Source organism: Bubalus kerabau, chromosome 4, assembly GCF_029407905.1.
Source record: "Bubalus kerabau isolate K-KA32 ecotype Philippines breed swamp buffalo chromosome 4, PCC_UOA_SB_1v2, whole genome shotgun sequence".
Classification (NCBI taxonomy): Eukaryota; Metazoa; Chordata; class Mammalia; order Artiodactyla; family Bovidae; genus Bubalus; species Bubalus kerabau.
Genome location: NC_073627.1, coordinates 27,447,380 through 27,472,865, shown reverse-complemented (window position 1 = coordinate 27,472,865; position 25,486 = coordinate 27,447,380). Strand labels below are relative to the sequence as shown.

Sequence of the window (25,486 nt, the reverse complement as noted above, 5' to 3'; positions counted from 1 at the left end):
GAAACTGTATTTTGGCCAACAGAAAAGTTCAATCTTCTTTACAAGCTGGAGATAAATTTCTGAAACTAGTGAAAGTACATTTCCATCCCTTCTTCTGATGTCACCCTTTTTACCTTGTTTTTCTTGCCATCCACTTCAAATACAGAGATTGAACCTTTGCGATATATCTCATCACCAGGTGGGTGTTTCCACACACACTTAGCCTGTAAGAGAATGGAATTCACATCAGGGAAACAATCCTTCCCAGTAAGACTTGCTGCTCAAAAGGGAAAAGGAACTACAGGTTGAACTGGGTTAGCTGAGATGGACAGTTTGACAAACTGACAGCAAAATGGATTTTTTTTTTTTAGTGAAACAAAGACTTCTAAATTCACTGCAATATATTTATGGATTTTTATAGCAGTTTGGAACAAGTTTTCTGGATTATTTTCTGGCACTGCTCCAACCTAGGAGATTAAATCTTCTACTATGTAAGAGTAAGATAAATAAAAAATACCCCAGGCTTATTATAAAATGGCTTGTGCCAACAGGAAATTCTTAAGCAGCTTATTTCCAGCAGCTTAAGAGTTGCTAAGTAAAGGTACTCTCACCTTTACCAGTAACTTCTCATTACCACCTAAACCATTATGGTCTTCTTTTCAGATTACAAAACAGACCCAGTGATAAAAACCATGCCCTCTCTCCAAATGTTCCCTTTGTTGTACTATACTGAAATAGGACATGTCCTTCTGTGGCTTTAGAAAAATAGGCAAGGAAGCCTGGTTGAGCAACAGGAAGACAGGGCTGGGGTGGGGGGTGGGGAGACAACAACTTGGCCACAAGAGGGCACAAGGTACCCCTTTCCTCACCTTCAAGTGCTCACAGATTTAATGCAGGGAAGCCACTACTGTAAATAGGTGACTTTTTGAAAGGTTTTATGTAAATACTTCAAAAAATATCATTAAAAAGCATATGTCTTTTCCAATAGTCATGTACAGTTGTGGGAGTTGGACCATAAAGAAGGCTGCATGCTGAAGAACTGATGGTTTCAAACTGGGGTGCTGGAGAGGACTCTTCAGAGTCCCTTGGACAGCAAGGAGATCAAACCAATCAATGCTAAAGGAAATCAATCCTGAATATTCGTTGGAAGGACTGGTGCTGAAGCTCCAATACTCTGGCCACCTGATGCAAAGAGCCGACTCACTGGAAAAGATGCTGGGAAAGAGTGAGGGCAGGAGAAGAGGACAACAGAGGATGAGATGGTTGATGGTTGAATGGCATCACCAACTCAATGGACATGAGTTTGAGCAAACTCTGGGAAAGTGTGATGGTCAGGGAAGCCTGGTGTGCTTCAGTCCAGGAAGTCACAGGGTCGGACACGACAGAGTGACTAAACAACAAAAAAAGCATATATATGAATATTTTTTATGAAATTATATTCTGACTCTTTTAGTCAATAAAGAGTCATAAGAGCATCCATGGTGGTCCAGGGGTTAACAATCCACCTGCCAATGCAGGAGACCCACATGCTGCGTGGCAACTAAGCCCACATGCCAAAACTACTGAGCCAGCACTCTAGATAGAGCGCAGGCACCACAACTACTAAAGCCTATGTGCCTAGAGCCCTGCTCCGCAATGAGAAACCACCACAATGAAGACCCAGCAGAGTCAAAAATAAAATAGTAATTAAAAAAAAAGCATGCCCCAATTTGTCACATATAAGTCCACATATCCATTCAGTAATGAGAGCTCCACCTGTGATTTGTTCCTGTCTCCACCCCTTTACTCATGTTGGCTCTTCCCAACAGTAAACAAACTAACAACAATTATCTGTTCAGAAACAGAAGCCAAACTGTTGGCCAAATAGGCAAAGAAAGCCCATTTCTGTGATTATGCCTAAAGCAACAAGAATCTTCAGAGGTATGAATTAAAATAGGTTTTCTATTTCGTGAAATTTGATTTTTATAACATATAATACAGTAGATATTATCAAATATTCAGACTGTTTACTTGATCCTCAGACTATATATAGGCCCTTTGTTTTCTCTCCCTACTATTTCTTGCCTTTTGGCTACTTCGTTAGTTAGTACCACTAAGTAAACAGAAACAGAAAGAAAAAAGAAACAGTAAGCAGTTCACATCAATAAAAATACCAGTCGTTCACATAGCAAACTCTGAATTAGCTTATCTTCATGGTCTACAATCATGAAACCCAGTCCTCACTTATCACCCACCTGCCCCTACTCCCAGCATTCTTCCCCACCCAGTCTAGTGGGAGCCTACTGTGCTGCCGTCTAAAGGGCAGTCTTTAGACGGCAGTCTTAACTGGCAATGGTGGTTCTGGGCCAGAGTGTACTCCAGAGCCGGGAACACAAAAAAGCAGTTTTAGCACCAAACTGGGACGAATACTATGACAGAAACTATAGGAATGCTGGACTATAGATACAGCCACAATCACTTGTGACTATGGAAATAAGAAAAAACAGGTTTCCTCATCTTACAGACCAATCTCCACCCCTGTTCCACGGCACAAATTCAAAACAAGACTTTTCATTCCACAATTAGGAGAAGAAAAATGGTTTAAAACTATGAAATAAGTAAGGAATACATTTGTAAAAAAATAAAATGATTCAATTGTTTATTCCTATTTTAACAAGAAGGCTGTTCAGAAACCAGCAAACACTAAACAACTCACGGGAAAGGCTGACCCAAGGACCTATTCTGTTAATTTCATAATTTGTCTTTCTTAAGCAAGAGTTCCTTCAACACACATTTATGGGGCATTTATTGTCAAGGCTAGTTGCTAGAGATACAAAGGTGAATCACACTGTCCCAGTTCTGTCTAGTGAAGTCCATCTGTTTTTATCCACTTTGAGTCAGAAAAACTGTGGGCAGAGGTAATTCATACCCCAGGAACAGAGAAGAGCAGGCAGCAAGAAAAAGACAGGGAGATGAAAATGACAGCATGTGTTTCAGAGCCACCCAGCACCAGCCTTGCCAAAGGCTGTATACTCCGACTCTGATGTGTGGCTTTCAATTTCCTGTGCCTTCATTCCATTTCTGTGGACCACTGAGAGGTATTTAGATAGATGTCAAAATCTGGAATCCCCAGGCCGGTAGGTGTCTAATATGCTACTGGAGAAGAGCAACAAAATAGCTCCAGAAGGAATGAAGAGGCTGAGCCAAAGTGGAAACACCACCCAGTTGTGGATGTGTCTAGTGGTGAAAGTGAAGTCCGACGCTACAAAGAACAGTACTGCATAGGAACCTGGAATGTTAGGTCCATGTATCAAGGTAAATTGGAAGCAGTCAAACAGGAGATGGCAAGAGTGAGCATCAACATCTCAGGAAATCAATAAGTAAACCAAAAAGGACCGGAATCGGCGAATTTAATTGATGACCATTATACCTACTACTGTGGGCAAGAATCCCTCACAAGAAGTGGAATAGCCCTCATAGTCAACAACAGAGTCCGAAATGCAGTACCTGGGTGCAATCTCAAAAACGACAGAATGATCGATCTCTGTTCGTTTCCAAGGCAAACCATTCAATATCACAGTAATCCAAGTCTATGCCCCAACCACTAATGCCAAAGAAGCTGAACAGTTTTATGAAGACCTACAAGATCTTTTTTTATCATCAAGAACTGGAATGCAAAAGTAAGAAGTCAAGAGACACCTAGAGTACAGGCAAGTTTGGCCTTGGGAGTACAAAATGAAGCAGGGTAAAGGCTTACAGAGTTTTGCTAAGAGAATGCACTGGTCATAGCGAACACTCTCTTCCAACAATACAAGAGATGACTCTACACATGGACATCACCAGATGGTCAACACCAAAATCAAACTGATTACATTCTTTGCAGCCAAAGATGGAGCAGCTCTATATAGTCCAGCAAAAAACAAGACCGGGAGCTGACTGTAGCTAAGATCATGAACTCCTTATTGCAAAATTCAGACTCAAATTGAAGAAAGCAGGGAAAACCACTAGGTCACTCAGGTATGACCTAAATCAAAGCCCTTATAATTATATAGTGGAAGTGACAAACAGATTTAACGGATTAGATCTGATAGAGTACCTGAAGAACCATGGACAGAGGTTCGTGACACTGTACAGGAGGCAGTGATCAAAACCATCCCCAAGAAAAAGAAATGCAAAAAGGCAAAATGGTTGTCTGAGGAGGCCTTACAAATAGCTGAGAAAAGAAGAGAAGAGAAAGGCAAAGGAGAAAAGGAAAGATATATCCATCTGAATGCAGAGTTCCAGAGAATAGCAAGGAGAGATAAGAAAGCCTTCCTAAAGTAATCACTGCAAAGAAATAGAGGAAATAAAGGAAAACAATAGAATGGGAAAGCCTAGAGATCTCTTTAAGATAATTAGAGATACCAAGGGAACATTTCATGCAAAGATGGGCATAAAAAAGGACAGAAACAGTATGGACCTAACAGAAGAAGACATCAAGAAGAAATGGCAAGAATAAACAGAACTATACTAAAAAGATCTTAATGACCCAAATAGCCACAATGGTGTGATCACTCACCTGGAGCCAGACATCCTGGAGTCAGGAAGTAGTGGAGATGACGGTCAGGAAGTAGTGGAGGTGACAGAACTCCAGCTGAGCTATTTCAAATCCTAAATGATGATGCTGTTAAAGTGCTGCACTCAATATGTCAGTGAATTTGGAAAACTCAGCACTAGCCACAGGACTGGAAAATGTCAGTTTTCATTCCAGTCCCAAAGAAAGGCAATGCCAGAGAATGTGCAAACCATCACACGATTGCACTCATTTCATATACTAGTAAAGTAATGCTCAAAATCCTTCAAGTTAGGCTTCAATAGTATGTGAACTGAGAACTTCCAGATTTATACAAACTGGATTTAGAAAAGGCTAAGGAAGCAGAGATCAAACTGCCAACATCCATCAGATCATAGAAAAAGCAAGAGAATTCCAGAAAAACATCTACTTCTGCTTCATTGACTACACTAAAGCCTTTGACTGTATAGATCACAACAAACTGGAAAATTCTTTAAGAGATGAGAATACCAGACCACCTTACCTTACACCTCCTGAGAAATCTGTGTGCAGATCAAGAAACAACAGTTAGACCAGACGCGGAACAACAGACTGGTTCTGTATAGTCAAAGCTATGGTTTTTCCAGTAGTCATGTACAGATGTGAGAGGGGAAAATAAGAAAGGCTAAGTGCTGAAGAATTGATGCTCTTGAACTGTGGTGCTGGAGAAGACTCTCGGGAGTCCCTTGGACAGCAAGGAGATCAATCAATCCTAAAAGAAATCAGTCCTGAATATTCATTGGAAAGACTGACGCTGAAGTGGAGGCTCCAATACTTCGGCCACCTGATGTGAAGAGCCAACTCACTGGAAAAGACTCTGATGCTGGGAAAGATTGAAGGCAGGAGGAAAGGGACGACAGAGGATGAGATGGTTAGATGGCACCACGGACTCAATGGACTTGAGCTTGAGCAAAAGGGAAGCTCTGAGGCAAACCTGGAGTGCTGCTGTCCATGGGGTGGCAAAGCATTGGACATGACTGAGCAACTGGAAAACAAAAATATAGACATCCTAGCTTATCACCACTATGGTCATGGACCTTCAGACAACTTACCATGTGTCGGCGGAGTATTGTTTGGCTCTTCATGTATTTTAAACAGAATTCACACATGTAAAGACGTCCCAGTCGTGCATATTCTTCAGGATAGGGAGAATGGTACCAAGTATCAAGCTCATAGCGACCAAAAGCAATTGTTTTAATCATGTTGCTCCCCTCTGTGATTTGGCCTTGCAGCCTTAACTTCTCCTGTATTGCAGAGAAGAAATCAAGTTAAAGGAGGATAAGAATTAATCATTTCTATTGTTGTAAGCCCTGTGCATGCCACCACAACTGGCTATGAAAAAAATAATATGTGGCTTCTAGCTCATGAGAAACTTGCACTGAAGAGCACTATGGGGGCATGGGTCACCAGGAAGGCCAGAGAAAATGTACTGTCTACACTGCCCAGAGCACAGGTCTTGAGAGTGGCTTTTCTCTACCTACCCACTTGGGCCTCATCTCTTGAACATCAGAATAAGCCCTTCGAATTTTACTTTTTATCAGTCTGAAACAAATTGAATTTTAAAAGACCATCTATCACAAACTCCCTACACCTCAATAAACATTCTAAACCTAAACAAAAGCTTCTCCAGAATGCGCTTCATACATGTGCAAAAGCTTTTATAAAGAAAGCTGTATGGATCTGCACGACATGCACCCATGCTGGCCATGCTCTCAACTTGGGTCCTTTAAAAAACACTTTGAAACAGGGATGATGCTTTAATTCTGGAATTTAAAGCTAGAAAGTAGAAGATATTTTTGAATACCTGTCCCCACTCAGTGGCTATGAGTTAGCCACAGAAATAATTCTGAAGAATAATCAGGCAGAGCTCTAAAAAGCTGGCCTAGGAAATGTTCAGTACCAGGGTAAGATAGAGAAAAGCAGCAGCGGTAGCCCAGCCTAAACAAGGGCAGCGATCAAACCCTGGCTCTCCCAAAATTTTAACAAGTCTCCTCTATAGAGCCTTATACCAAGGTCACAGGACAAAAATTTCTGTAATTAACGAAGGTCAGTAGCAGCTGTTGCCATGAGCCTCCTGATCTAAATCAGCCAGGTCTTTACCCTGCATTAGGTAAAATACCCACCCTGAAACATTCTAACCAATCACTTAATGTCACCTTTCCAGTTGAAATTTTCTCTGCCTTTAAGGGTATAAAAATTGGCAACTAGCCCAAGAAAGGGGTCAGCTCTCCCTTGAGCCAGCCTGCTTTCTAATAACATCTCCCACTCTAAGAAACTCTGTTCTCCTCTCATTCTGCCTCATGTCTGGAAATTCTTTTCCAACCAGCCCATGGACCACTACATAATAAAGAATTCTTAAATAAAGTATTCGATTATAATTTTTTTTTAAAAAAGAAAGATGAAATTCACTTTACAAACTTTAAGTTTCTTTGGACATATTTAATTCATTAAATCAGAATTCTAAACTATCTGACAACAACCTTGATCATTATTCCTCTCCCATTCTTTTATAGCTGCAATGAAAGGCTGAAGCAATCCCACAAAGGGGAGTTCCTATTTAGGTTAAGAGGACAACAGAGAGGGGTACCTTCCAGTCTAGGGCTTCTCAGAACTGCAAATTATCCAACTAACACAAAGGGGCACCTACTGTTCTAACTACCTCTACCAAACAGGTCCTTCCAGGAGTTGAGGTGGAGAGGGAAAACTTTAAGGGACAAAGGGAGGGAGGAGGGGTAATTAATTTTAAATATCAATAGGAAGGAAATCTCAAATAAGGATGGCCGGGGGAAGGGAAAAAGAGTCAAGCAGCAAACTATGTTTAATCCCTAGCAAACTGGGTGCTAATTTTCCTTGGCAGTTCCAAGTGACCCTCACAAGTGGTCCTCATCTTGGAAGTTTTAATACTCACCAGATCCTCTGAAGCACGGGCTTGTGCTCTTCGGAAAAGATCCAAGTCATACTCGCTCGTCAGGTTTTCCAGGAGAGGTTCCCGAGTGTTCCCATAGGTCTGCCTGTGTTCCTAGGAAAATAACCAGAGCATGATACTTTCTGCTTCTAAGAACTTAACCTATTGCATTTCAACGGATGCCAATCAGAGGGCCAAGAATAACCATACCTATTTATTTAGTACCTACTATTAATATTTGCCAGCCATTATACTAGGCACTAGGGATCAGGTATAAAACAAACTATCAGACAGGTTAATTCCAGAAGATACCCCCAACTACCCACTCTAGTGAACCTGGAAAGGAAATGTCCTAATAACCACCCCTAAAGGGAGTTTCATTCTTCAGAATTTTATGCTTCCATTTCTTCCTCTGAAAATGTGCATAGCAAAACAAATAAATAAAATGTAACAAAACCTAGATGCACTACCAACTTCTAGAATCCTGAGATCTAGTTGGATACTCATTTAAAAACAAAACCAAATAAAAACTAGAATCTCTAAGCCTTCATTTCTAAGATTTTAGGCTGAAAATAAAATCTACAGGTAGGAAGGAGCAGCTGGACTAAGCAGGCTTTTGTAAACTCTTTCCCTTGAACTGCTGCACCTACCATAACAAAATCCACCAAAGGCACTGGAATACTCCCACTTTAGAACTCCAGTCCAAGTCTACAGGAAAAAAGGTTAGCCTCCTTGAGAAATGCTTTACTAAATATTAAGCAAGTACTAAAGAGGGAACAGTCATTGAAAACTAGAATCATAAAAATAATCCAGTTTTAAATAAATAATATCAAATCTTACCATGGCAGTCAGTACACAAGTATCCATACACAAGAAAGAAAATCCATAGGGGTAACTTTCCTTTTAACCTTCAATTCTAGCCCTTCCCACTCCTTCTTAGACTCCGCCTCCTAGCAGAAGGTGAAGAGGATCGGAAGACAGTAGAAGATAATGGCTAAGAGGATCAGAAGGCTCATTCCAGGAAGAATGCTGTAGACCCTACTCATATATTAGCATATGAAGAAACCACTCACCAGTACTTTTACCCCTATTAAAATTTCTTCTGGCTATTCTGGGCCCCTTTGATGGACATCGTTTTAATTTGGGGTTCTATCATCTAAGCCTTGGGTTCTAAGTATTTCTTCTAGTTTCGTGAACTTTTTTAAAAAGCTTTAAAAAATCCTATCCAGTACTTTTACTAGGAAGGTCAGCCCAAACTAGAAAGCAGATGTAAGGTAAATTTCAGGAGCTTTTATTCAGACACTCTCTACCTTTATGATTCTGGGAAATTCATAATCTAAATCTCAGTTTTCCATCTATAAAACAGCTGAAATACCACCCATCTTTGTAACAAAGATTATGGGGGCAACATAAGCACAGTGCCTGCCTAGCATATAAGCACTTAATAAATGGTATTATCATATTATTACATCTCTACCCAACCTGTAGATAAAAATACTGAACAAGACAGAGGGGAAGCACACAATTTTCACCCGAAAGCCCAATTCCACAGCTGGGTCTTGGCTGCTGTGATGGGCTTCCTCTGGCTGCAGTGAGCGGGGGCCGCTCTTCCTTGAGGTGCGGGGCCTCTTACTGCACCGGCTTCCCCTGCTGCAGAGTACGGGCTCCAGCAGTCAGGCTCAGTGGATGCGGCGCAATGGCTTAGCTGCTCCAAGGCATATGGGATCTTCCGGACCAGGGATTGAACCCATGTACCCTGCATTGGTAGGTGGATTCTTAACCACTGGACCACCAGGGAAGTCATAAATGTACACTATTTTTAAAACTAGGAAAATAAAAAACTATAACAAGATTTAATATATATCACCCAATTAAAACCTTTTATCGTGTAGGTATTTTATTCTTTCATTTAAAGAAATGAACTGATGCTTGGCTTGAATATTCCTCCTTATATTTAACATCGTATTTGTTCTAACAAAAAAATTTAACCCTTTAAACCTAAAGTGAGGTTTATAAACTAGAAGATTCTATTTTTTCTTAATCTAAATTCTAACAGTATTTGTTTTTTGAGGACGCCCAGTTCCACTCTTGTTGGAGAATTACATATACAGTGAACTCTAACTGCCAAAGAGTCCTGTTACAGAGCATACTAAATGGCAAATGTGAAAAGCAGAATCTTAGCAACCAAAAGGAATCAAATGTGATAGCAAGAGTTCATGCTATTAAATATTTAACTTATCCTCACCATATATTTCTCTTTTTGTTCTTTGCTCAGCCCAGAATTTCTTTTCTTCCTGAGTTCAGCAACCTTTTCCTTATATCGCAACTGCCTCTCTGATGGTGCCTAAAAAGAAAAAGGAGAAAATGGAGAAGCTAGCTAGAAAACTCATTATGTAATTAAGTCTCTACATGAAAGTAACATACACCAAAGAAAGGGTAGAGGGAACAACGGAACAACGGTGGGGGTGGGATGCGAAGTATATTACAGCCACCCTGTGAATGCTGCAGTACTTTTTAAACTCCAAATGGGGTTCCCTCATCACCTAGACCACTACCCCGTCAGTTAAGATGAGTTCAGGAAATGTACTTACTTTAATATTAATCCAAATGGAATATAGATTAAGGATGGAAACAACAGGAATAAAATAAAGATCATTTCAATTCATTAGGCATTTATTGAATGCTTACTGCTTTCCAAGCACTGATATGGAAAATGAATAAAAATTTAAAAACTGAATAAGAATAGAACCCAAGATAAACAATGAAGAAAAGTGTAGCCACCTCTTACTGAGTGCTTATTACCTGCCCAGCACTGAGGACAGGCACTTACGGTACTTTACATGCATAATTTAGCTGACTACACTGCCAGGTAGGTATTATTCAAGGAAATAAAATTGAGGGAGTTAGCTGACCTGCCTAAGACCACACAGCTAGAGTAACAGAATCGCAGTATTCAAATCCAGACCTGTCTGGCTCCAAAGTCAAATTTCTTCCCGTCACCGTGCCTCCTCTGCTATCCACTTATAATCTAACCACAAAAACAGACATCCATATGATAAGCTATGAGTATATAAAATGTGCCAAAACCTAAACTAACATTCTGAGAACATTACAAACAGGAATACATGAGGAAGAAATTCATTAATGGTACAAGATTTGGGAAGAATTCCGACAACAGCTAAGAGTTGCACAAGGCCTTGAAGGAAAAACACAATCTCTTCTTGGTATAAGTACAGAGTTCTAGGCAGAAAAACAGCAAGAGAAAACACCAAAGGCATTCGGGGGCAGGGGAGGGGACAAGGAATTAAGCATAATCAACGTGCATGAATGTTCAGAGAGACAGGAAGATTAGAGCAAAGCAGCATCTTGAAATCCAACAGAGAAGAAAAGCAGAAGAAAAATGACATAATCAACAAGTGTCAATGCTAAGAAAAAGTCACTGGTGCCATTGGAAACAAACCAGCAGAGTAGAGGGGCCTGAAAGTAAATTATAATGGGTTAGAAAGTGGATGAAAATGAGGATATAGAGCAGAGAATGTAATCTTTCAAATAATCAAGATTACCTATTATTATCACAAGTAGCATGATTCCTTCATTTATGAGGTAGAAGTTTTGTTTCTAGAAAATTTATTATTTGGAAAAAGCACTGTTTCTGACTGAAGACCACTTATGAAGACACAGCTCAGGAAACAAGAGGCGTGGACATAGCTACAACCGTTACGGGGCAGAGAGAATCCAAGACTCGGCTCTCAACTGTGAACGGCCGGAGCGTGAACAAGGCCCGTACCTGGTGCCTGGTTGCATGCCTGTTGTTGTCATCTTGCCTGTGGGACAGCATCCTTTCTTCTATCTGCTTATCCCGGCTCTGTGCTCTCACCTGCAACCATCAACAATGTCAATCAATCCACCTGTTCTAAGACTCTGTTCACTTAAAGTGTAAGAATACAGCAGTAATCCCTTGAATTTACACTGTACTTTCACTTTCAAAGGGTCTTCACGTTAGCACAATCTGTATAAGAAACAGATAAGGCAAGCTTCATATTCTGTTTTCTCAGCCATTATCTGAGAATCAGAAAGTGACATAATTACAGCTGGATGGTGGTAAAGCTAGGATTTTAACTAAGTCTGATGACTCTGAGCCTCTTTCCACTGTGCAATGCTAAGTGTGAGGAAGTGCAAACACAGAGTAAAGAAGTACAAAGAAAAGGTTAGATACTTCAAGTCTAAAGGGAAACCTAACTGCATTTATGACCTTAGATAAATCACCTTCGATTGCCAACAGTCTCAGATTCATCTACTGGGCAATGAGGACTCATATCCAACTCCCTATTTCACATCAACACTAAAACTCAACATGGTCAAAACAGGGCGACTAACACTCTCCCACAAATCTGCTCCACCCCAAAACTCCTCTATAGCAATAAATAGTAACACTTTTTAAACAACCGATCAGGTCAAAAACTTGAACATCAATGATGTTTGATTCTTCTCTTCTCTCCCACCTCACATGATATTCATCAGCAAGTCTATCAGGCTGCCCCTTTCCAAAACACATCCCAAGTCCAGCCAATTCTGACCATCTCCACTGCCAACAGTCCAAGACACCATCTACTGCCTGAACCTCAGAGTAGCCTTCCCACCAAGTCTACCCTGTGTCAACTCTTTCCCCCTCCAGTTCATTCTCCACATACCAGCAAGCTGTGATTTTTCACAAGTGTTTTGGTATTTAGCTAAAGCCCTCTGAATGCTTCTCATGGCTGTCAGAACAAAAGCATTCTCCTTTTGCCAAGGCCTACAGGCCCTTCATGATCTGGATCCTACTTCTTCATTTCCTATCATATTTCAGCCTCACTGGCTTACTTTCCATCCTTCAAAACCAACCATTTTTTCCCCACCTCACAGCCTTTGAGCTTACCCATCCTTCTACTCAGCATCTAGACACTACTGCTTCTTTGCCATCATCCACGGCTCAGATAAAATGTCTTTCTTCACAGCCCAAGCAACCTTGTCACCTCCAAAACAGTCACTCTCCGTTTAGTCTTTTCGTTTCTCACGTTTACCACTAAATGAAATTCATACCAATTTTCTATGTTGATTATACCTCTCCCCATGAAAATGTAAACTCACTGAATACGGTCTTTTGACTGAATAAAAATGGTAATATTGCTGATTGCAATCATTTATCGGAAAAGTCAGAGTAATTCTGTGCATGCCAAGTATTTTAAAAACTCTGGGGCTTTTAATAAATGTGAGGAATTAGTCTAATGTTTCCATTTGAGATTCTAAATGTAATAAAATATGTATCTTTCAGAAATACTCCTGATCCTCTAACCACATGGTCCAGTAGTAAAGATGGATAATCCTGAGTCTGATTCCCTTTGTAACAGAGACCACAAAAGAGTAAAGTTCAAGAAATATGTTTCTTTTTCCAAAATTTTCTTCCCCAAACTGAAAATTGTCTTTCTTTTTTTAAATAAACTGCTTAAGGCAACATGTTCATACTGCTATCATCCAACAATTTTATACCTTAGGAAGACTTTTATATAAAACCATCCATAGTATTAGATCATTACATTTAAAGACAAGTAGTAACAGACAATTCCCAAAAAACAGGGATCACAGTTATTTTCAGAGAAAAAAGCACCTAATGCCTTGTCAGCTTCTGAAGGAGAAGATGGAAGAGCTATTCCTGTTTTGATCTGGTCTCACACTAACAGGAAGATAATGGCAAGACCTACCACTTCTACAGTCAGCAGAATAAACTGCCTTGCTATAAGAGAAAGTTGAGATGAAGGAAAACAAGGGTAAGGGTCCACATACTCAAAAAGACTAAACACAACACATAAAAAAGCTTTCTCTCCTGTGGTCCACTTGTAAATAAGAGAACACATTCCTCAATCAGGGAGAATTAACACTAACTAGGGAATCTCATTTTTCTCAGGAGGAATCTGGCCCAGACAGGAACAAACCTGTTATACTGGCCTTGTTAGCAAAATAATCACCACAAAAGCAACAATTAATACTTTGGTCTAACCAACCTGGATACCCTATCCAAATACTACCTGAGCAATGCGTTTAATTAATAACATTTTCAACTTGTTTGTCCATAATTCGTTTTTTGGTTTCTCCTTGGTAGCAACAATCCAGACAGACACATACAAAATAGGGTCTTAGGTTCTACTCTTAAATCCATTATTTCAAATTCCAAAAGTTATTTAGAACTGTATTTTTCAAGATTGTAAGACAAGAATTAGCCAAGAGTAGGTATGATTGAGAGTAACAAAAAGGAGAAGTATTCCATAGAAGTAGACATAGAGGAAGAGAATTTAGAAAAACCTTTAAAAAGTAAAATACCTTCATAGATTTGTAAGAGAAACTAATGCATAAATACTGAGATCACATATTTATGCAAATTATTCCTTAGTGGAAAAGGTCCCTAGCAATCTTTGAAGAAAATTTTCAACAGAAAATATTGATGCAATTAGAGGGTGACATTCCAAATAGTCCATAGAGAATCCCTTTGTTAATTTCTCTCAAAGCACTCCTTACAGACAATAATCCTTTTATTAGTCTGTTTTCCTTTCTTTAAACACAGCTGTTTCATAACGTTTCCTCCACTAGTATGTAAGATCAAGGACCCTGCCCATCTTGTTCACACTGTATCCCCATTGTTTAGCCAAGTGCCTGGCAAACGGTAAGCACTCAATAAGTATATGGTGAATAAATGACAATATATAATTAATTACCTTGCATTCATCAGCTGAGAGATTATGATAGAGAGGGCATCCTGATATGGAGAAATGTCTCTCATGTTTTCCTGTAAGGTGTCCTGTTAAAAGAAGAAAAAACTTAACCTCAAGATGAAAGATCTAAGCTTGGAAAGTAATAGTTTTCACTAAAATAAACCTTTTTACGATACCATTTTTATCAAGTATATGTCTGATTACAGATTAAATCCATCAAAGGCAAGGGTCATAACTTGCACCCACAATAAATTATTTTCTTCTACAGGTTGGACCTAACCATCTCTGAACATATTTGCATATATTCAATATAAACTGTAGTTCCTTCTTTTCTGATCACGTATTTCTCAAATTCCAAAATGTCAGAAACCCATAAATTTACTTAAAAGGCACAAAGTTATAAGCAAGAATATTTTCTTTTGGTAGAACTTAACTTTCCTATGCTAAATTGATTAAGTCATATGTTTAATAAGTGTGGTTTCTATTGTGCAATGTTATCCAATCTAAATTGAACTTCTTACAATAATCAAAAGAAAATGGAGATGGAAGTGGTCTTTTCTAACATATAAGGAAATATACTTTGGTAATTTTGGACCAGATTAAATATATTCATTTTTGTGGAGGGGTGGCTGATTTTGTTTAAAGATTTAGGCTTCTTTTATAATCAAACTTTTAAATTATTACTATTTTGTTTTTAAAATACATAATCAAACTTTTAAACAGGTAGTTTGTGCAAGGGAAAGGAGGAAAAATACTAGAAAAGACAATACAGAAAGCTCTTTTTTATCTAAAGGGGTATTTATTTTTCTGTTTTTCACATGGTTTGTGAAAATACACAGGTAATTGATTATTTCATTTTTATATGTCTTTTTTTTATATGTCTCTTCAATCAAAACATTCATCAAACATCTAAGACTGAGACAGATGGTGAGACAATGCTAATGAGATAAATTAGCTAAGTTAAACTGCAAATCTACAAAATTCTTTCTTTCATGGAAAAAAGACATTTAATTTGTAGTAAAGGAGACATTTAAAAGAGATTTAAAAATTATACAAGATTTATAGAATACGCTTTAAAGGGTAGCAAAAGAGTTGGACACGACTGAGCGACTTCACTTTCCCTTTTCACTTTCATGCATTGGAGAAGGAAATGGCAACCCACTCCAGTGCTCTTGCCTGGAGAATCCCAGGGATGGGGGAGCCTGGTGGGCTGCCATCTATGGGGTCGCACAGTCGGACACGACTAAAGTGACTTAGCAGCAGCAGCAGCAACACGGAATTCCCTGATGGTCCAGTGGTTAGGACTCTGCATTCACTGCCGAGGGCCCAGGTTTGATCCCTGGTTGAGGAACTAAAATCCCACAAGCTGGGCAGAGCGGCCAAAAAATATATAAATAAACAAATAAAGGGTAAAAACAGTGCAAGTATTGCGGGAGAGGAAAATTAATACAGGGCTTTACAGGTGGCACTAGTGGCAAAGAATCCACCTGCCAATGCAGGAGATGTAAGAGACGTGGGTTTGATCCCCAGGTCAGGAAGATCTCCTGGAGGAGGAAATGGCAACCTACTCCAATACTCTTGCTTGGAAATCCCATAGACAGAGGAGCCTGGCAGGTTACAGTCCAAGAGGTCACAAAGAGTTGGACATGACTGAGCACACATACACAAGAACAAGACAAGAGTTAATATAATAATATGCAGGCTGCCATTTCTCCAAGACTGTATTATTAAAAATCCTGCCTGCCAATCCAGGAGATGTAAGAGAGACATGGGTTCAATCTCTAGGTCAGGAAGATCTCCTGCAGAAGGAAACGGCAACACACTCCAGTATTCTTGCCTGGAGAATCCCATGGACAGAGGGGCCTGGCAATCTACCATCCATAGGATTGCAGAGTTGGACACAACTGAAGCAACTTAGCACAGCACAGCACATATTATTAAAAATGCAATCTTAGAGATCCACACATTTATCTTAGACACCAAAAACTACCCTCAGTGATCAAAAACTATGTACAAAATGTAAAGTATCATGGCTCTAGCAAGCCTTTTAGATATTATGCATCTATCTATAACTTCTGAATAAATTATTGAAGTTTGTTTTATTTTATAATATGTAAACTAAAACCAATCTGCCTATATTAAAAGTTTATAAATGATAGCTGTTCTATTAACCTAGCAAATTCCACTGCTATGAATTCATCCAGTAGATTTCTAGAAAGACACTAAAATATACATACATACAAGGCTATCAATTAGAGTACTGTTCTAAATAGTTTTTAAAAGAAGCTAAAAAAGGAGAAACAATATAAATATCAATCAATACAGGGCAATTCAAGTAATTTCTGAACTTTCAAATATAATGGAATTCTCTATATCCTTTAAACAAGAGAGACCTCTGAGTGCCAACAATGTAAAATATCTAAGATGTCAAACTAACCATTGTTTATATTCCTTTTTATAAATAACAACAGAGTAAGAAATATATGTGCACATATACATGTGTTATGTATGTATAGGAACTTACTAGAAGTATTCATACACAACTAACAATAGTAGTTTTTATATCTAGGACATATTCTGGGGATATGAATAAAGGAGAACTTTTACTTAGCAATCAAGCCCTCCTATAGGGTTTTAATTTTTCACAAGCACATCATACTTTCATACCAAAATTACCAAGAAAAAAAAAACCCCACCCTCAAACCTAATGACATTGTTTTGGCTAAGGCGAGGAGTGGAACAGGATCAAGAATCATTGCAGAAGCTCAAGTTCATACTTTTCAAGCTTTGCCAGACATTAAAACCAAAAGTCAAAGTAAACTTTCCTATGATGCAAAAGATTTATATTTACCCTCTGGTCTACCACATTCAGAGTACTGAGTTCAGGGCATAAATAACACTTAAATCAGACCCCTACTCTAACCTCATCTCCTCCTCCCCATTCTGGTCTATCTGCTCAGGCATACTGGCCCCTAAAGCATTCCTCAAGGTGGCTAGGCACTCTCCTGCCCCAGACCCTGTCCACTTGCTGTGCCCTCTGCCCATAATGCTTCTCTCCCACAGACTCAAATGGTTCACTCTCTCACTTATTTCAGGTTTCTGCTCAAGTATCAGCGTATCAGAGTGGCTTTCCCTACACAGGCACGCTTGTGTGTAGGTGCAGTATCCTACTACTCACAGCACACATCTCTAGCAGATTATGTGTTATACATCTGTTTGTCTTCCCCAGTTAGACCACAAGCTACAAGAGGTAGGGAATTTGACATGTTCACAACTCCACCCCCAGAATTTAAAACAGTGCCTGGAACAGGAAAACATTCAGTAAGCACTGAATGACTGATTAAACAGTACATAAAATAAATGGAACAATTTAAAGATGCATGGACAGCAACAGCAGAGTTGAAAATTCCTTCTCTTGCTGTGTGGCAAGGAGATCCTCTTAAAGTATATTAGCTATCTCTTGCATTAGTATTTGTACAATACCGTCTATTCTTAGTTTTTCATTATTTATCTCAAGGAAATTGACTTAGGCCTGAAACAACTACCTCAAGTAACAACTGGTACAGCATCCAGGGGAACTCTGTTCTAGTTATGCATTTGATGGGTTGAAATTACCTAAGAAACTGCTGGTAATTAAATACTAGGGAAAACATACTGGTAGTCTGCAAAGCAGCAACTTTTTCTGTTCTACCTTTTTTCTGAACCTGGAGGCCACATTCAAAGGCTAAACTGGTAGACAGAAAGAGAGGCCCATTGTCTCCCAATCAGCACCTTCCAACTCTAGACAAAAGTTTAGACCAACATCTGCACCTAAGCTCACTTAAAGAACACACGTAAGATTTTTAAAACATTACTAGAATCCCTCAGTAAGGAGAAAAAATAACTCTTAAGGAAACAATGATATAGTTCATCTATCTGAGAAGAAATATTTATCTAGTTTAAACTTCCTAAGCATACAAAGCCACAAGACCTAAAACTACTAAAGTCACAAAAGGTCAGGGTCTCATCTATACTCCTCACCTTCAGTGCCTCTTGACCAAAAAAACTGTTTTTCTCATTTCCTTAATAGCTATGGCCATACAACCATAATTTATTCACCTTACACTCTATTATTAGTCCTCGGTACGCTTGAACTATGCACCGTACAATGAGGTATTTGGAGATAACTGACGTTCTGTTTTTGTTGGAAAAATGAAAGAATTTTTCACTGGGAAGAGTTCTCAATAAACTGAATGGTGCATCATAGTTAATTTCCTTGTAACCAAATCTGTTATTATGGACAATAAGCCAAGAAGCAGGAATGCTTTTATCCAAGTGAGCAATTCAGTGTTATTCTAAGCAGTGGTCATTGAAGAGCCTAAGAAACTAAGTCGCAATGAACACTAAACATTTATGGGTGATCCTAATTCCAGAGAGAAAGAAAACCACACAATCCACGGTGTCATGAGGTGGGGGCACACTTACCTAGGGAGTTACAGCCTGGTGTAGGACACTTCATATTGAAATTGTAGCTTTCGTGGAAGCGGCGGCGCTTGGGGCGATGAGAGAGATCACTGCCGGAGTCCTTCAGGGACATGTCCTTGGCAATGCTTTCGTCGTGAGACACGTTGGGGCTGGAGATGTCTATGTCAGATTCAGAAGAAGGGGCATTTCCAGTTGGCGTTCGAGGTGGAGACTCATCATGATCAGCTGTATTTTTAGTTTCTAAAGTAAAACAATTGGTAAAACTCATGAATGGAGTTTATTTTACTTAGAGGGTTATTATATTCAGAAGAGTTTACAGGCTTCCCAAGATCCTCTTCCTGTGATTTAACCAGGAACTTTTGCCATTTATCTGCCATAAAACTAAATGCAAAATGAAGAAAAACTAATAACAGCATTCCTCTTCTGCAACTTTAAATTCTGACTAAAATTCCATTTGAGGTTTACATGATACATTTCACTAATTTGTGCTTCTCCCAAGCCCCAAATCATGAATGATCAAACCTGGATGGAAATAAACTTTTAAAAAACACTATCATCCTACTCTCTTGCTGGGAGATACATAGAATGGAATATAAATGAAAATGATTCTTTCTGGATGACACTGAACATACCTGGTGTGAGTGTGAAAGGACTTGACTCTGAATCAGGTGTTGCAAACCAAATGCCTACTAGTGCTGAGCAAGGCCAAATCAAGAGCCGACTGTCTCTCTCAAAGGGTAACTACTATTCAGTTCCAGTCAATTATGTAGTGAATGGCCACCTAAGGTTCCCAGAGCTTTCCATTTTTTAAAAGAAACTAGTAACTCATGTTTTTACATAGTATCTTTGTTTTTTCAAATACTGGCCACTTTTTTTTAAGAAAGTAAATATGATGCCATCAAACCAACAGACCATGTTGGCAGGCTAGAAGTTCAGTAGTTCACAGTCTTTGCTCTAAGGCCTCTAATTTGGCCTGGTGAATCACAACCTCAGTAGCCTACCATTCATTCCCCATTACTGACAGTCATTCCTCCTCAGAACTTCAGAGATAAACGGACCCATAAGCACGACTGTAAGAAAATCTGCTTTAAGCCTTCTTCATCTGTCGTAAGAGGTCGTCAGTTTCTTTTGCCTATTGCAAGCCAGATCAAATAATACTCCAGCTACTCTGGACCTCAAGAGTAGCAGAGTATCAAACTGTCCTCAGCAAGAGGTAAGAAAGGAATCAGACAAACAGCAATCACCTAGCTCAATTTTGTACTGGGCATCTACCTGCAGTGGCTCCAAGCCTCTTCTAAGAGGAAACTGATTAGATCCTCTCTGTAATGAGTCCAAATCACCCATACCCACTCACCTCTATCTGAGAAGTCAACCACTTGTTCCGTTTCTGAGCCAGATGAACGAGTCTGCCGAAGCGGGTATTTTTTCGGAGTCACTGGAGTAGGCTGCTGCTGACTACGGGTCACTCTCCTGGTAGAATAAGCAGGCTCCTCAGTGCCAAAAGACTGCAAGTTCCGAACAGGGCTGGAATCTGATCCCGAGTTTAAAAATAATAAAACAATTAAAGAGAAAAGAAAGAAATCTGTTTTATATTCCATTAGTGTGACTTATTAGCATGTAGGTTCTCCTAAATATAAGCAACATAGAGATGGTAGAGAGGTGCAGCACAGCACAGAATTAATGGCTTAGGCACTGGAATCAAGGCTGAATGTAATTCAATTCCACTTCATCATACTAACTAGATGGGCATACTGGGCAAGTTAATCTCTCCAAGCCTATTTCCTGACCTATTAAAAAAATGGGAAAATACTAGTAACACATTCCTCACACATTTGCTGTGAGAAATAAGTGAAATAAATCATATAAGGGACTTAATAAGATCCTTAGATATCTAAATGTAGTGCTTTATAAATATTAGCTACATGCTCTTTCTTCCTTTAACCCACCAGAAAAGAGATACTCTACTATTAAAGATTTAACAATACACAAATATTTCCTTTCTTAAAGGACCTTTTTTTCTTCCTGATTACCCTGTCTGACACTCTAAAGCAAAATAATACTAGATTCATAAAGGGTAAGGCAGAGATACAACTTTAAAATTTTTTGGATGCAGAAATCTATTCTGAAGCAGCCAATAGTTCTTTTATATCTCCAATCTGAAGACACTTACAGGAATAAAAGCAATTCAGAAGTTAAAGTCTATTTTAAACAACAAAAGATCCTAATATGTAAATCTTACAGATTCTTCCAAGAAAACTGAAATTCTCAAACTCTTGTGTAAAACTTAGCACACAGCTCAGTTTTCAGTTTGCATATCTCCAAGGGGCTCCATTTACAATGTAGTCTACATTTTGTTTTAGAAAGGGCCATCTAACATGAATCATACTGTGAATGATGTCCTCAGGAGTTGTGTAACTTACTGGTGATAAAGTGTAACTAGAAAGAGACCAAGGGCTCAGGTACTAGGTTGGTGCAAAAGTAACTGTCGTTTTGCATTGCTGAACTTTGCTGTTTGATATTGGAATACATTCTTAAATAAATGTGGTTATGTTATACATCATTTTAATGTACATTTCTTGCTTTATTTTTTTTGCTAATGACTTATTACTTGCTGTTTATTTTTAGACTATAGAAATGATGTTAGACAAAAAGCAAATTCAAGCAATTTTTTTACTTGAGCTCAAAATCGGTCATAAATCAGCAGAGACAACTCACACATCAACAATGCACTTGGCTCAGGAAATGCTAATGAACATACAGTGCAGTGGTGGTTCACAAAGTTTTGCAAAGGAAGACAAGAGCCTTCAAGACGAGAAATGCAATGGTTGGCCATCAGAAAGTGACAGCAACCAATAGAGATCAATCTTCAAAGCTGATCCTCTTACGAATACACAAGAAATTGCCCAAGAAGTCAACGCTGACTATTCTATGGTCATTTGGCATTTGAAGCAAATTGGAAACGTGAAAAAGTTTGGTAAGTGGGTGCCTTATGAGCTGACCAAAAATTTAAAAAATTGTCATTTTGAAGTGTTGTCTTCTCTATGCAACAAGGAATCATTTATTGATTGGATTATGACCTGTGACTTGACGAAAAGTGGATTTTATACAATAACCAGCAACCAACCAGGTTAGTGGTTGGACAGAGAAGAAGCTCCAAAGCACTTCCCAAAGCCAAACCTGCATCAAAAAAAGGTCACGGTCACTATTTGGTGGCCTGTTGCGGGTGTCTGATCCACTACAGCTTTCTGAAACCATTACATCTGAGAAGTATGCTCAGCAAATCGATGAGATGCACTGAAAACCGCAATACCTGCAACCAATATTGTCAACAGAATTCTTCTCTACTACAATGCTTGATCACACGTCACACAACCAATGCTTCAAAAGTTGAACAAACTGGGCTACAAAGTTTTGATTCATCCACTATATTCATCTGACCTCTCACTAACCGATTACCACTTCTTCAAGCATTTCAACAACTTTCTGCAGGGAAAATGCTTCCACAATCAGCAGGAGGCAGAAAGTGCTTTCCAAGAGTTCACTGAATTCTAAAGCATGGATTTTTACACTACACAAATAAATTTATTTCTTGTTTGCAATAATGTGTTGATTGTAATGGTTCCTATTTTGATTAATAAAGATGTGTTTGAGCTTAGTTATAATGATTTAAAATTCACACTCCAAAACCACAATTACTTTTGCACCAACCTAGTAGGAGATGGCACTTCAAAACCATCCTTTTTTTGATTTGTGGTCAGCTCATGAGGCACTCACTTATCAAGCTTTTTCACCTTTCCAATTTGCTTCAAATGCCAAACAATTGCAGAACAAGCCACACTGAGATCTTGGTTAACTTCTTCATGTAGTTGTAAGAGGATCAGCTTCTATGATTGCTCTCAACTGGTCTCTGTCACCTTCTAATGGCTGGCCACTGCGCTCCTCATCTTGAAGGCCTTTGCAAAATTTCTTGAACTACTACTGCACTGAACGTTCATTAGCAGTTCCTGGGCCAAATGTGTTGCTGATGTTGCAAACTGTCTCTGCTGCTTTATGACCCATTTTTTAATTTGAACAAGAAAATTGCTCAAATCTGCTTTTTGTCTAACATCATTTTCATAGTTTAAAATACATATAAAAATAAACAGCAAGTAATTACTCATTAGCAAAAACATAAATCAAGAAATGAGCACTGAAATGATTTGTAAGATAACCACTTTTATTTATTTAAGAATGTATTCCAGTATCAAATGGCAAAATTCGACAATGCAAAACTGCAATTACTTTTGCACCAACCTAATAATCCCTAGTTATTTTGAATATTTACAACTTTCAGCTGTGCAGTGCATGGCCAATTACTAAAAACACTTATGCACAATCTGTTGCATATACTGTACCCTCTGCCTATAATACCACTTTTCCATTTTCAACTTGTAAATTCCTACTAGATCCTTTAAGATTTCCACCTCTGGACTTCCACAGTACTCTATGCCAACCTCTCTCAGAGCCCACTCCACAATACATTATCATATCAGCTTACATCCTGCACTATACTGCAAGCTCCTTGAGGGCAAGAAGTGTGATTTTTCTATCATGGTATTCCAGAACATAGCATAGAACCTCAACTATAGTCGCCATTTATCAATATTCCCATTGTACCAAAAGATAAAAACTTAAAGTTGAGAAATCAAGAGACATCTATACTTCAGCTCAAATATTAGATTCAAAAATAAAGAACAGTTGCCAGAAGAGAAGGTTTCCACCTTTTTGCTTGAAAAATATAGATGTTTTTCTCTTATTCTGCAACATGGTCATACAGCAATAACCAAATCAATGCTATTTAAGTGCTCAAAGTATTTTATATTTTCTTTCTTAATTTACTATCCCTCTTAATTGATCGTCTCGTTGGCTTTCTGTATTAATTACAACTTTCTGTCTTCCCCAGAGAATCCCAGAGCAGGGCCAGGAGGGTCAGGGATACCCTCCAAATCTAAGCCCAGATGGCCAATTGCACTACAGAACCTTCCAAAACCAAGATTCCCCATTCTCTACTACCAAAGCAAAATTCTGGGTATTTACAATTGACAGCTGGTCAACTGTTTCTATTTATTAACTGTACCTGACTATACTGTATAATTAAACATGGTTTTAGAAGTACTGGGACTTTTTTGTGGCTCAGCTGGTAAAGAATCTGCCTACAATGCAGGACACCTGGGTTTGATCCCTGGGTTGATCAAAGATCAACCCAGAAGATCCCCTGGAGAAGGGAGGGACTATCCACTCCAGTATTCTGGCCTAGAGAATTCCATGGACTCTATAGTCCATGGGGTCACAAAGAGTCTGACATGACTGAGCAACTTGCACTTCACTTTGCTTCAAAGTACTAGGCCTCCTATAGTAACAAGTTCTTCAAGAGACCACTTAAAGTCCCTAGGCCTAAACCACTTCTAGGAAGTGAAAAGATAACATTCTCATTTTACTGATTGGGAAACTGCAATCTATAAAAAATTAAATGACTCAGGACATTCGTGTTTCACACATCTATTAAACCAGACACAGTTCTTTTGGGTCTACAGATCAGACAGTTCCCCAAATGGAACCATTTTAAACACGTAATACTTTGCAGTCATTTATTCTGTATTTTACCAGATTGTATCATCAACATTCAGACAAGGGACCAGTTTCCACACTAACCAGCACAATAATATGATGTCCAATAAGCTGTGAGGTGTGATCATGAAAAAGGAAGCTGTCTTTTACCTTGGGAACTCTGGCTTAGCCGGGCTGAAGAGCGGGTGACTCGGGCAGATCGCCGGGATGTGCCATCACTTTCTGAACTATCTGTATGCTCAAGATCTGTAGAAAAATCGGAATCTTCGGTTCCATCTGAACTACTCCCTGCATTCCTCTGTAACACCATAGATTCAGACATTAGCACAGAAACATTTACTCTGTGGGTTTGAATTAACACTGGAAATAAAACAGACTGTGATGCTGATAACACCAAGTTCAAACCTTCCTTTTATTTACTTAAATGGAACAACCGACAAATAATGCACCCTTATGAAATAAATACAGAAGAATTCTTACTGTATTATTATAATTCTAAAACAAGTTCATTAGGTCAGTACAACAAACTTTAATAAAGTATTCTACTCAAAACAGTCTGGTTGACACAAAACATGTACTTACAGTAAGTCAAGGGTAATGAGAAAAATGTTAGTGCTAGACCCCATTGAACTTTAGAGTAGCTTTTGTTCAAAGTCTCCATGAACAGCTATTACATTTTTAAAAACCACACACTAATTCAAAATGTCATGGTCCTAAAAGAACTTAGGGAGAAAGAAAGTAACATTCTTCTTTCTTATGTTATCTACTTTTAAAGTTTCTCCATTTGAATGCCAAAAGTGCTTTAAGAAAGGGGGGAAGGGAGTGACTTGCACATAAAGACTTATAGGTAAGCATAAACAGAAGGTTGGAGAAGGCAATGGCAACCCACTTCAGTACTCTTGCCTGAAAATCCCATGGACGGAGGAGCCTGGTAGGCTGCAGTCCATGGGGTCACTAACAGTCGGACACGACTGAGCAACTTCACTTTCACGCACTGGAGAAGGAAATGGCAACCCACTCCAGTGTTCTTGCCTGGAGAATCCCAGGGACAGGGGAGCCTGGTGGGCTGCCATCTATGGGGTCGCACAGAGTCAGACATGAATGAAGCGACTTAGCAGCAGTAGCAGTAGCAAACAGAAGGTTTTTAAAAATCACCTTTTCAATTAATAATTATTTACCAATTGTTAGCCTTCTGAGGCATGATTAGCCACAGAGATA

General features: G+C 39.0%; 1 protein-coding gene across 2 annotated transcripts in view; it reads right to left on the bottom strand.

Moving 5' to 3' along the window:
- The window catches only part of KAT7 (lysine acetyltransferase 7), a 34,289-nt gene that overhangs the window by 6,833 nt on the left and 1,970 nt on the right, over positions 1 to 25,486 (bottom strand). Inside the window, exons 2-10 of one of the 2 annotated variants that reach the window (XM_055576168.1) lie at positions 24,419 to 24,566; positions 20,016 to 20,192; positions 18,662 to 18,901; positions 14,201 to 14,283; positions 11,242 to 11,331; positions 9,700 to 9,798; positions 7,458 to 7,568; positions 5,602 to 5,793; positions 114 to 203 (exon numbers count right to left, since the gene is read on the bottom strand). In XM_055576168.1, the coding sequence (XP_055432143.1) occupies positions 114 to 203; positions 5,602 to 5,793; positions 7,458 to 7,568; positions 9,700 to 9,798; positions 11,242 to 11,331; positions 14,201 to 14,283; positions 18,662 to 18,901; positions 20,016 to 20,192; positions 24,419 to 24,566 (1,230 nt within the window). The remainder of the gene's footprint in view (positions 1 to 113; positions 204 to 5,601; positions 5,794 to 7,457; positions 7,569 to 9,699; positions 9,799 to 11,241; positions 11,332 to 14,200; positions 14,284 to 18,661; positions 18,902 to 20,015; positions 20,193 to 24,418; positions 24,567 to 25,486) is intronic. The other variant, XM_055576169.1, reaches the window with a different exon arrangement.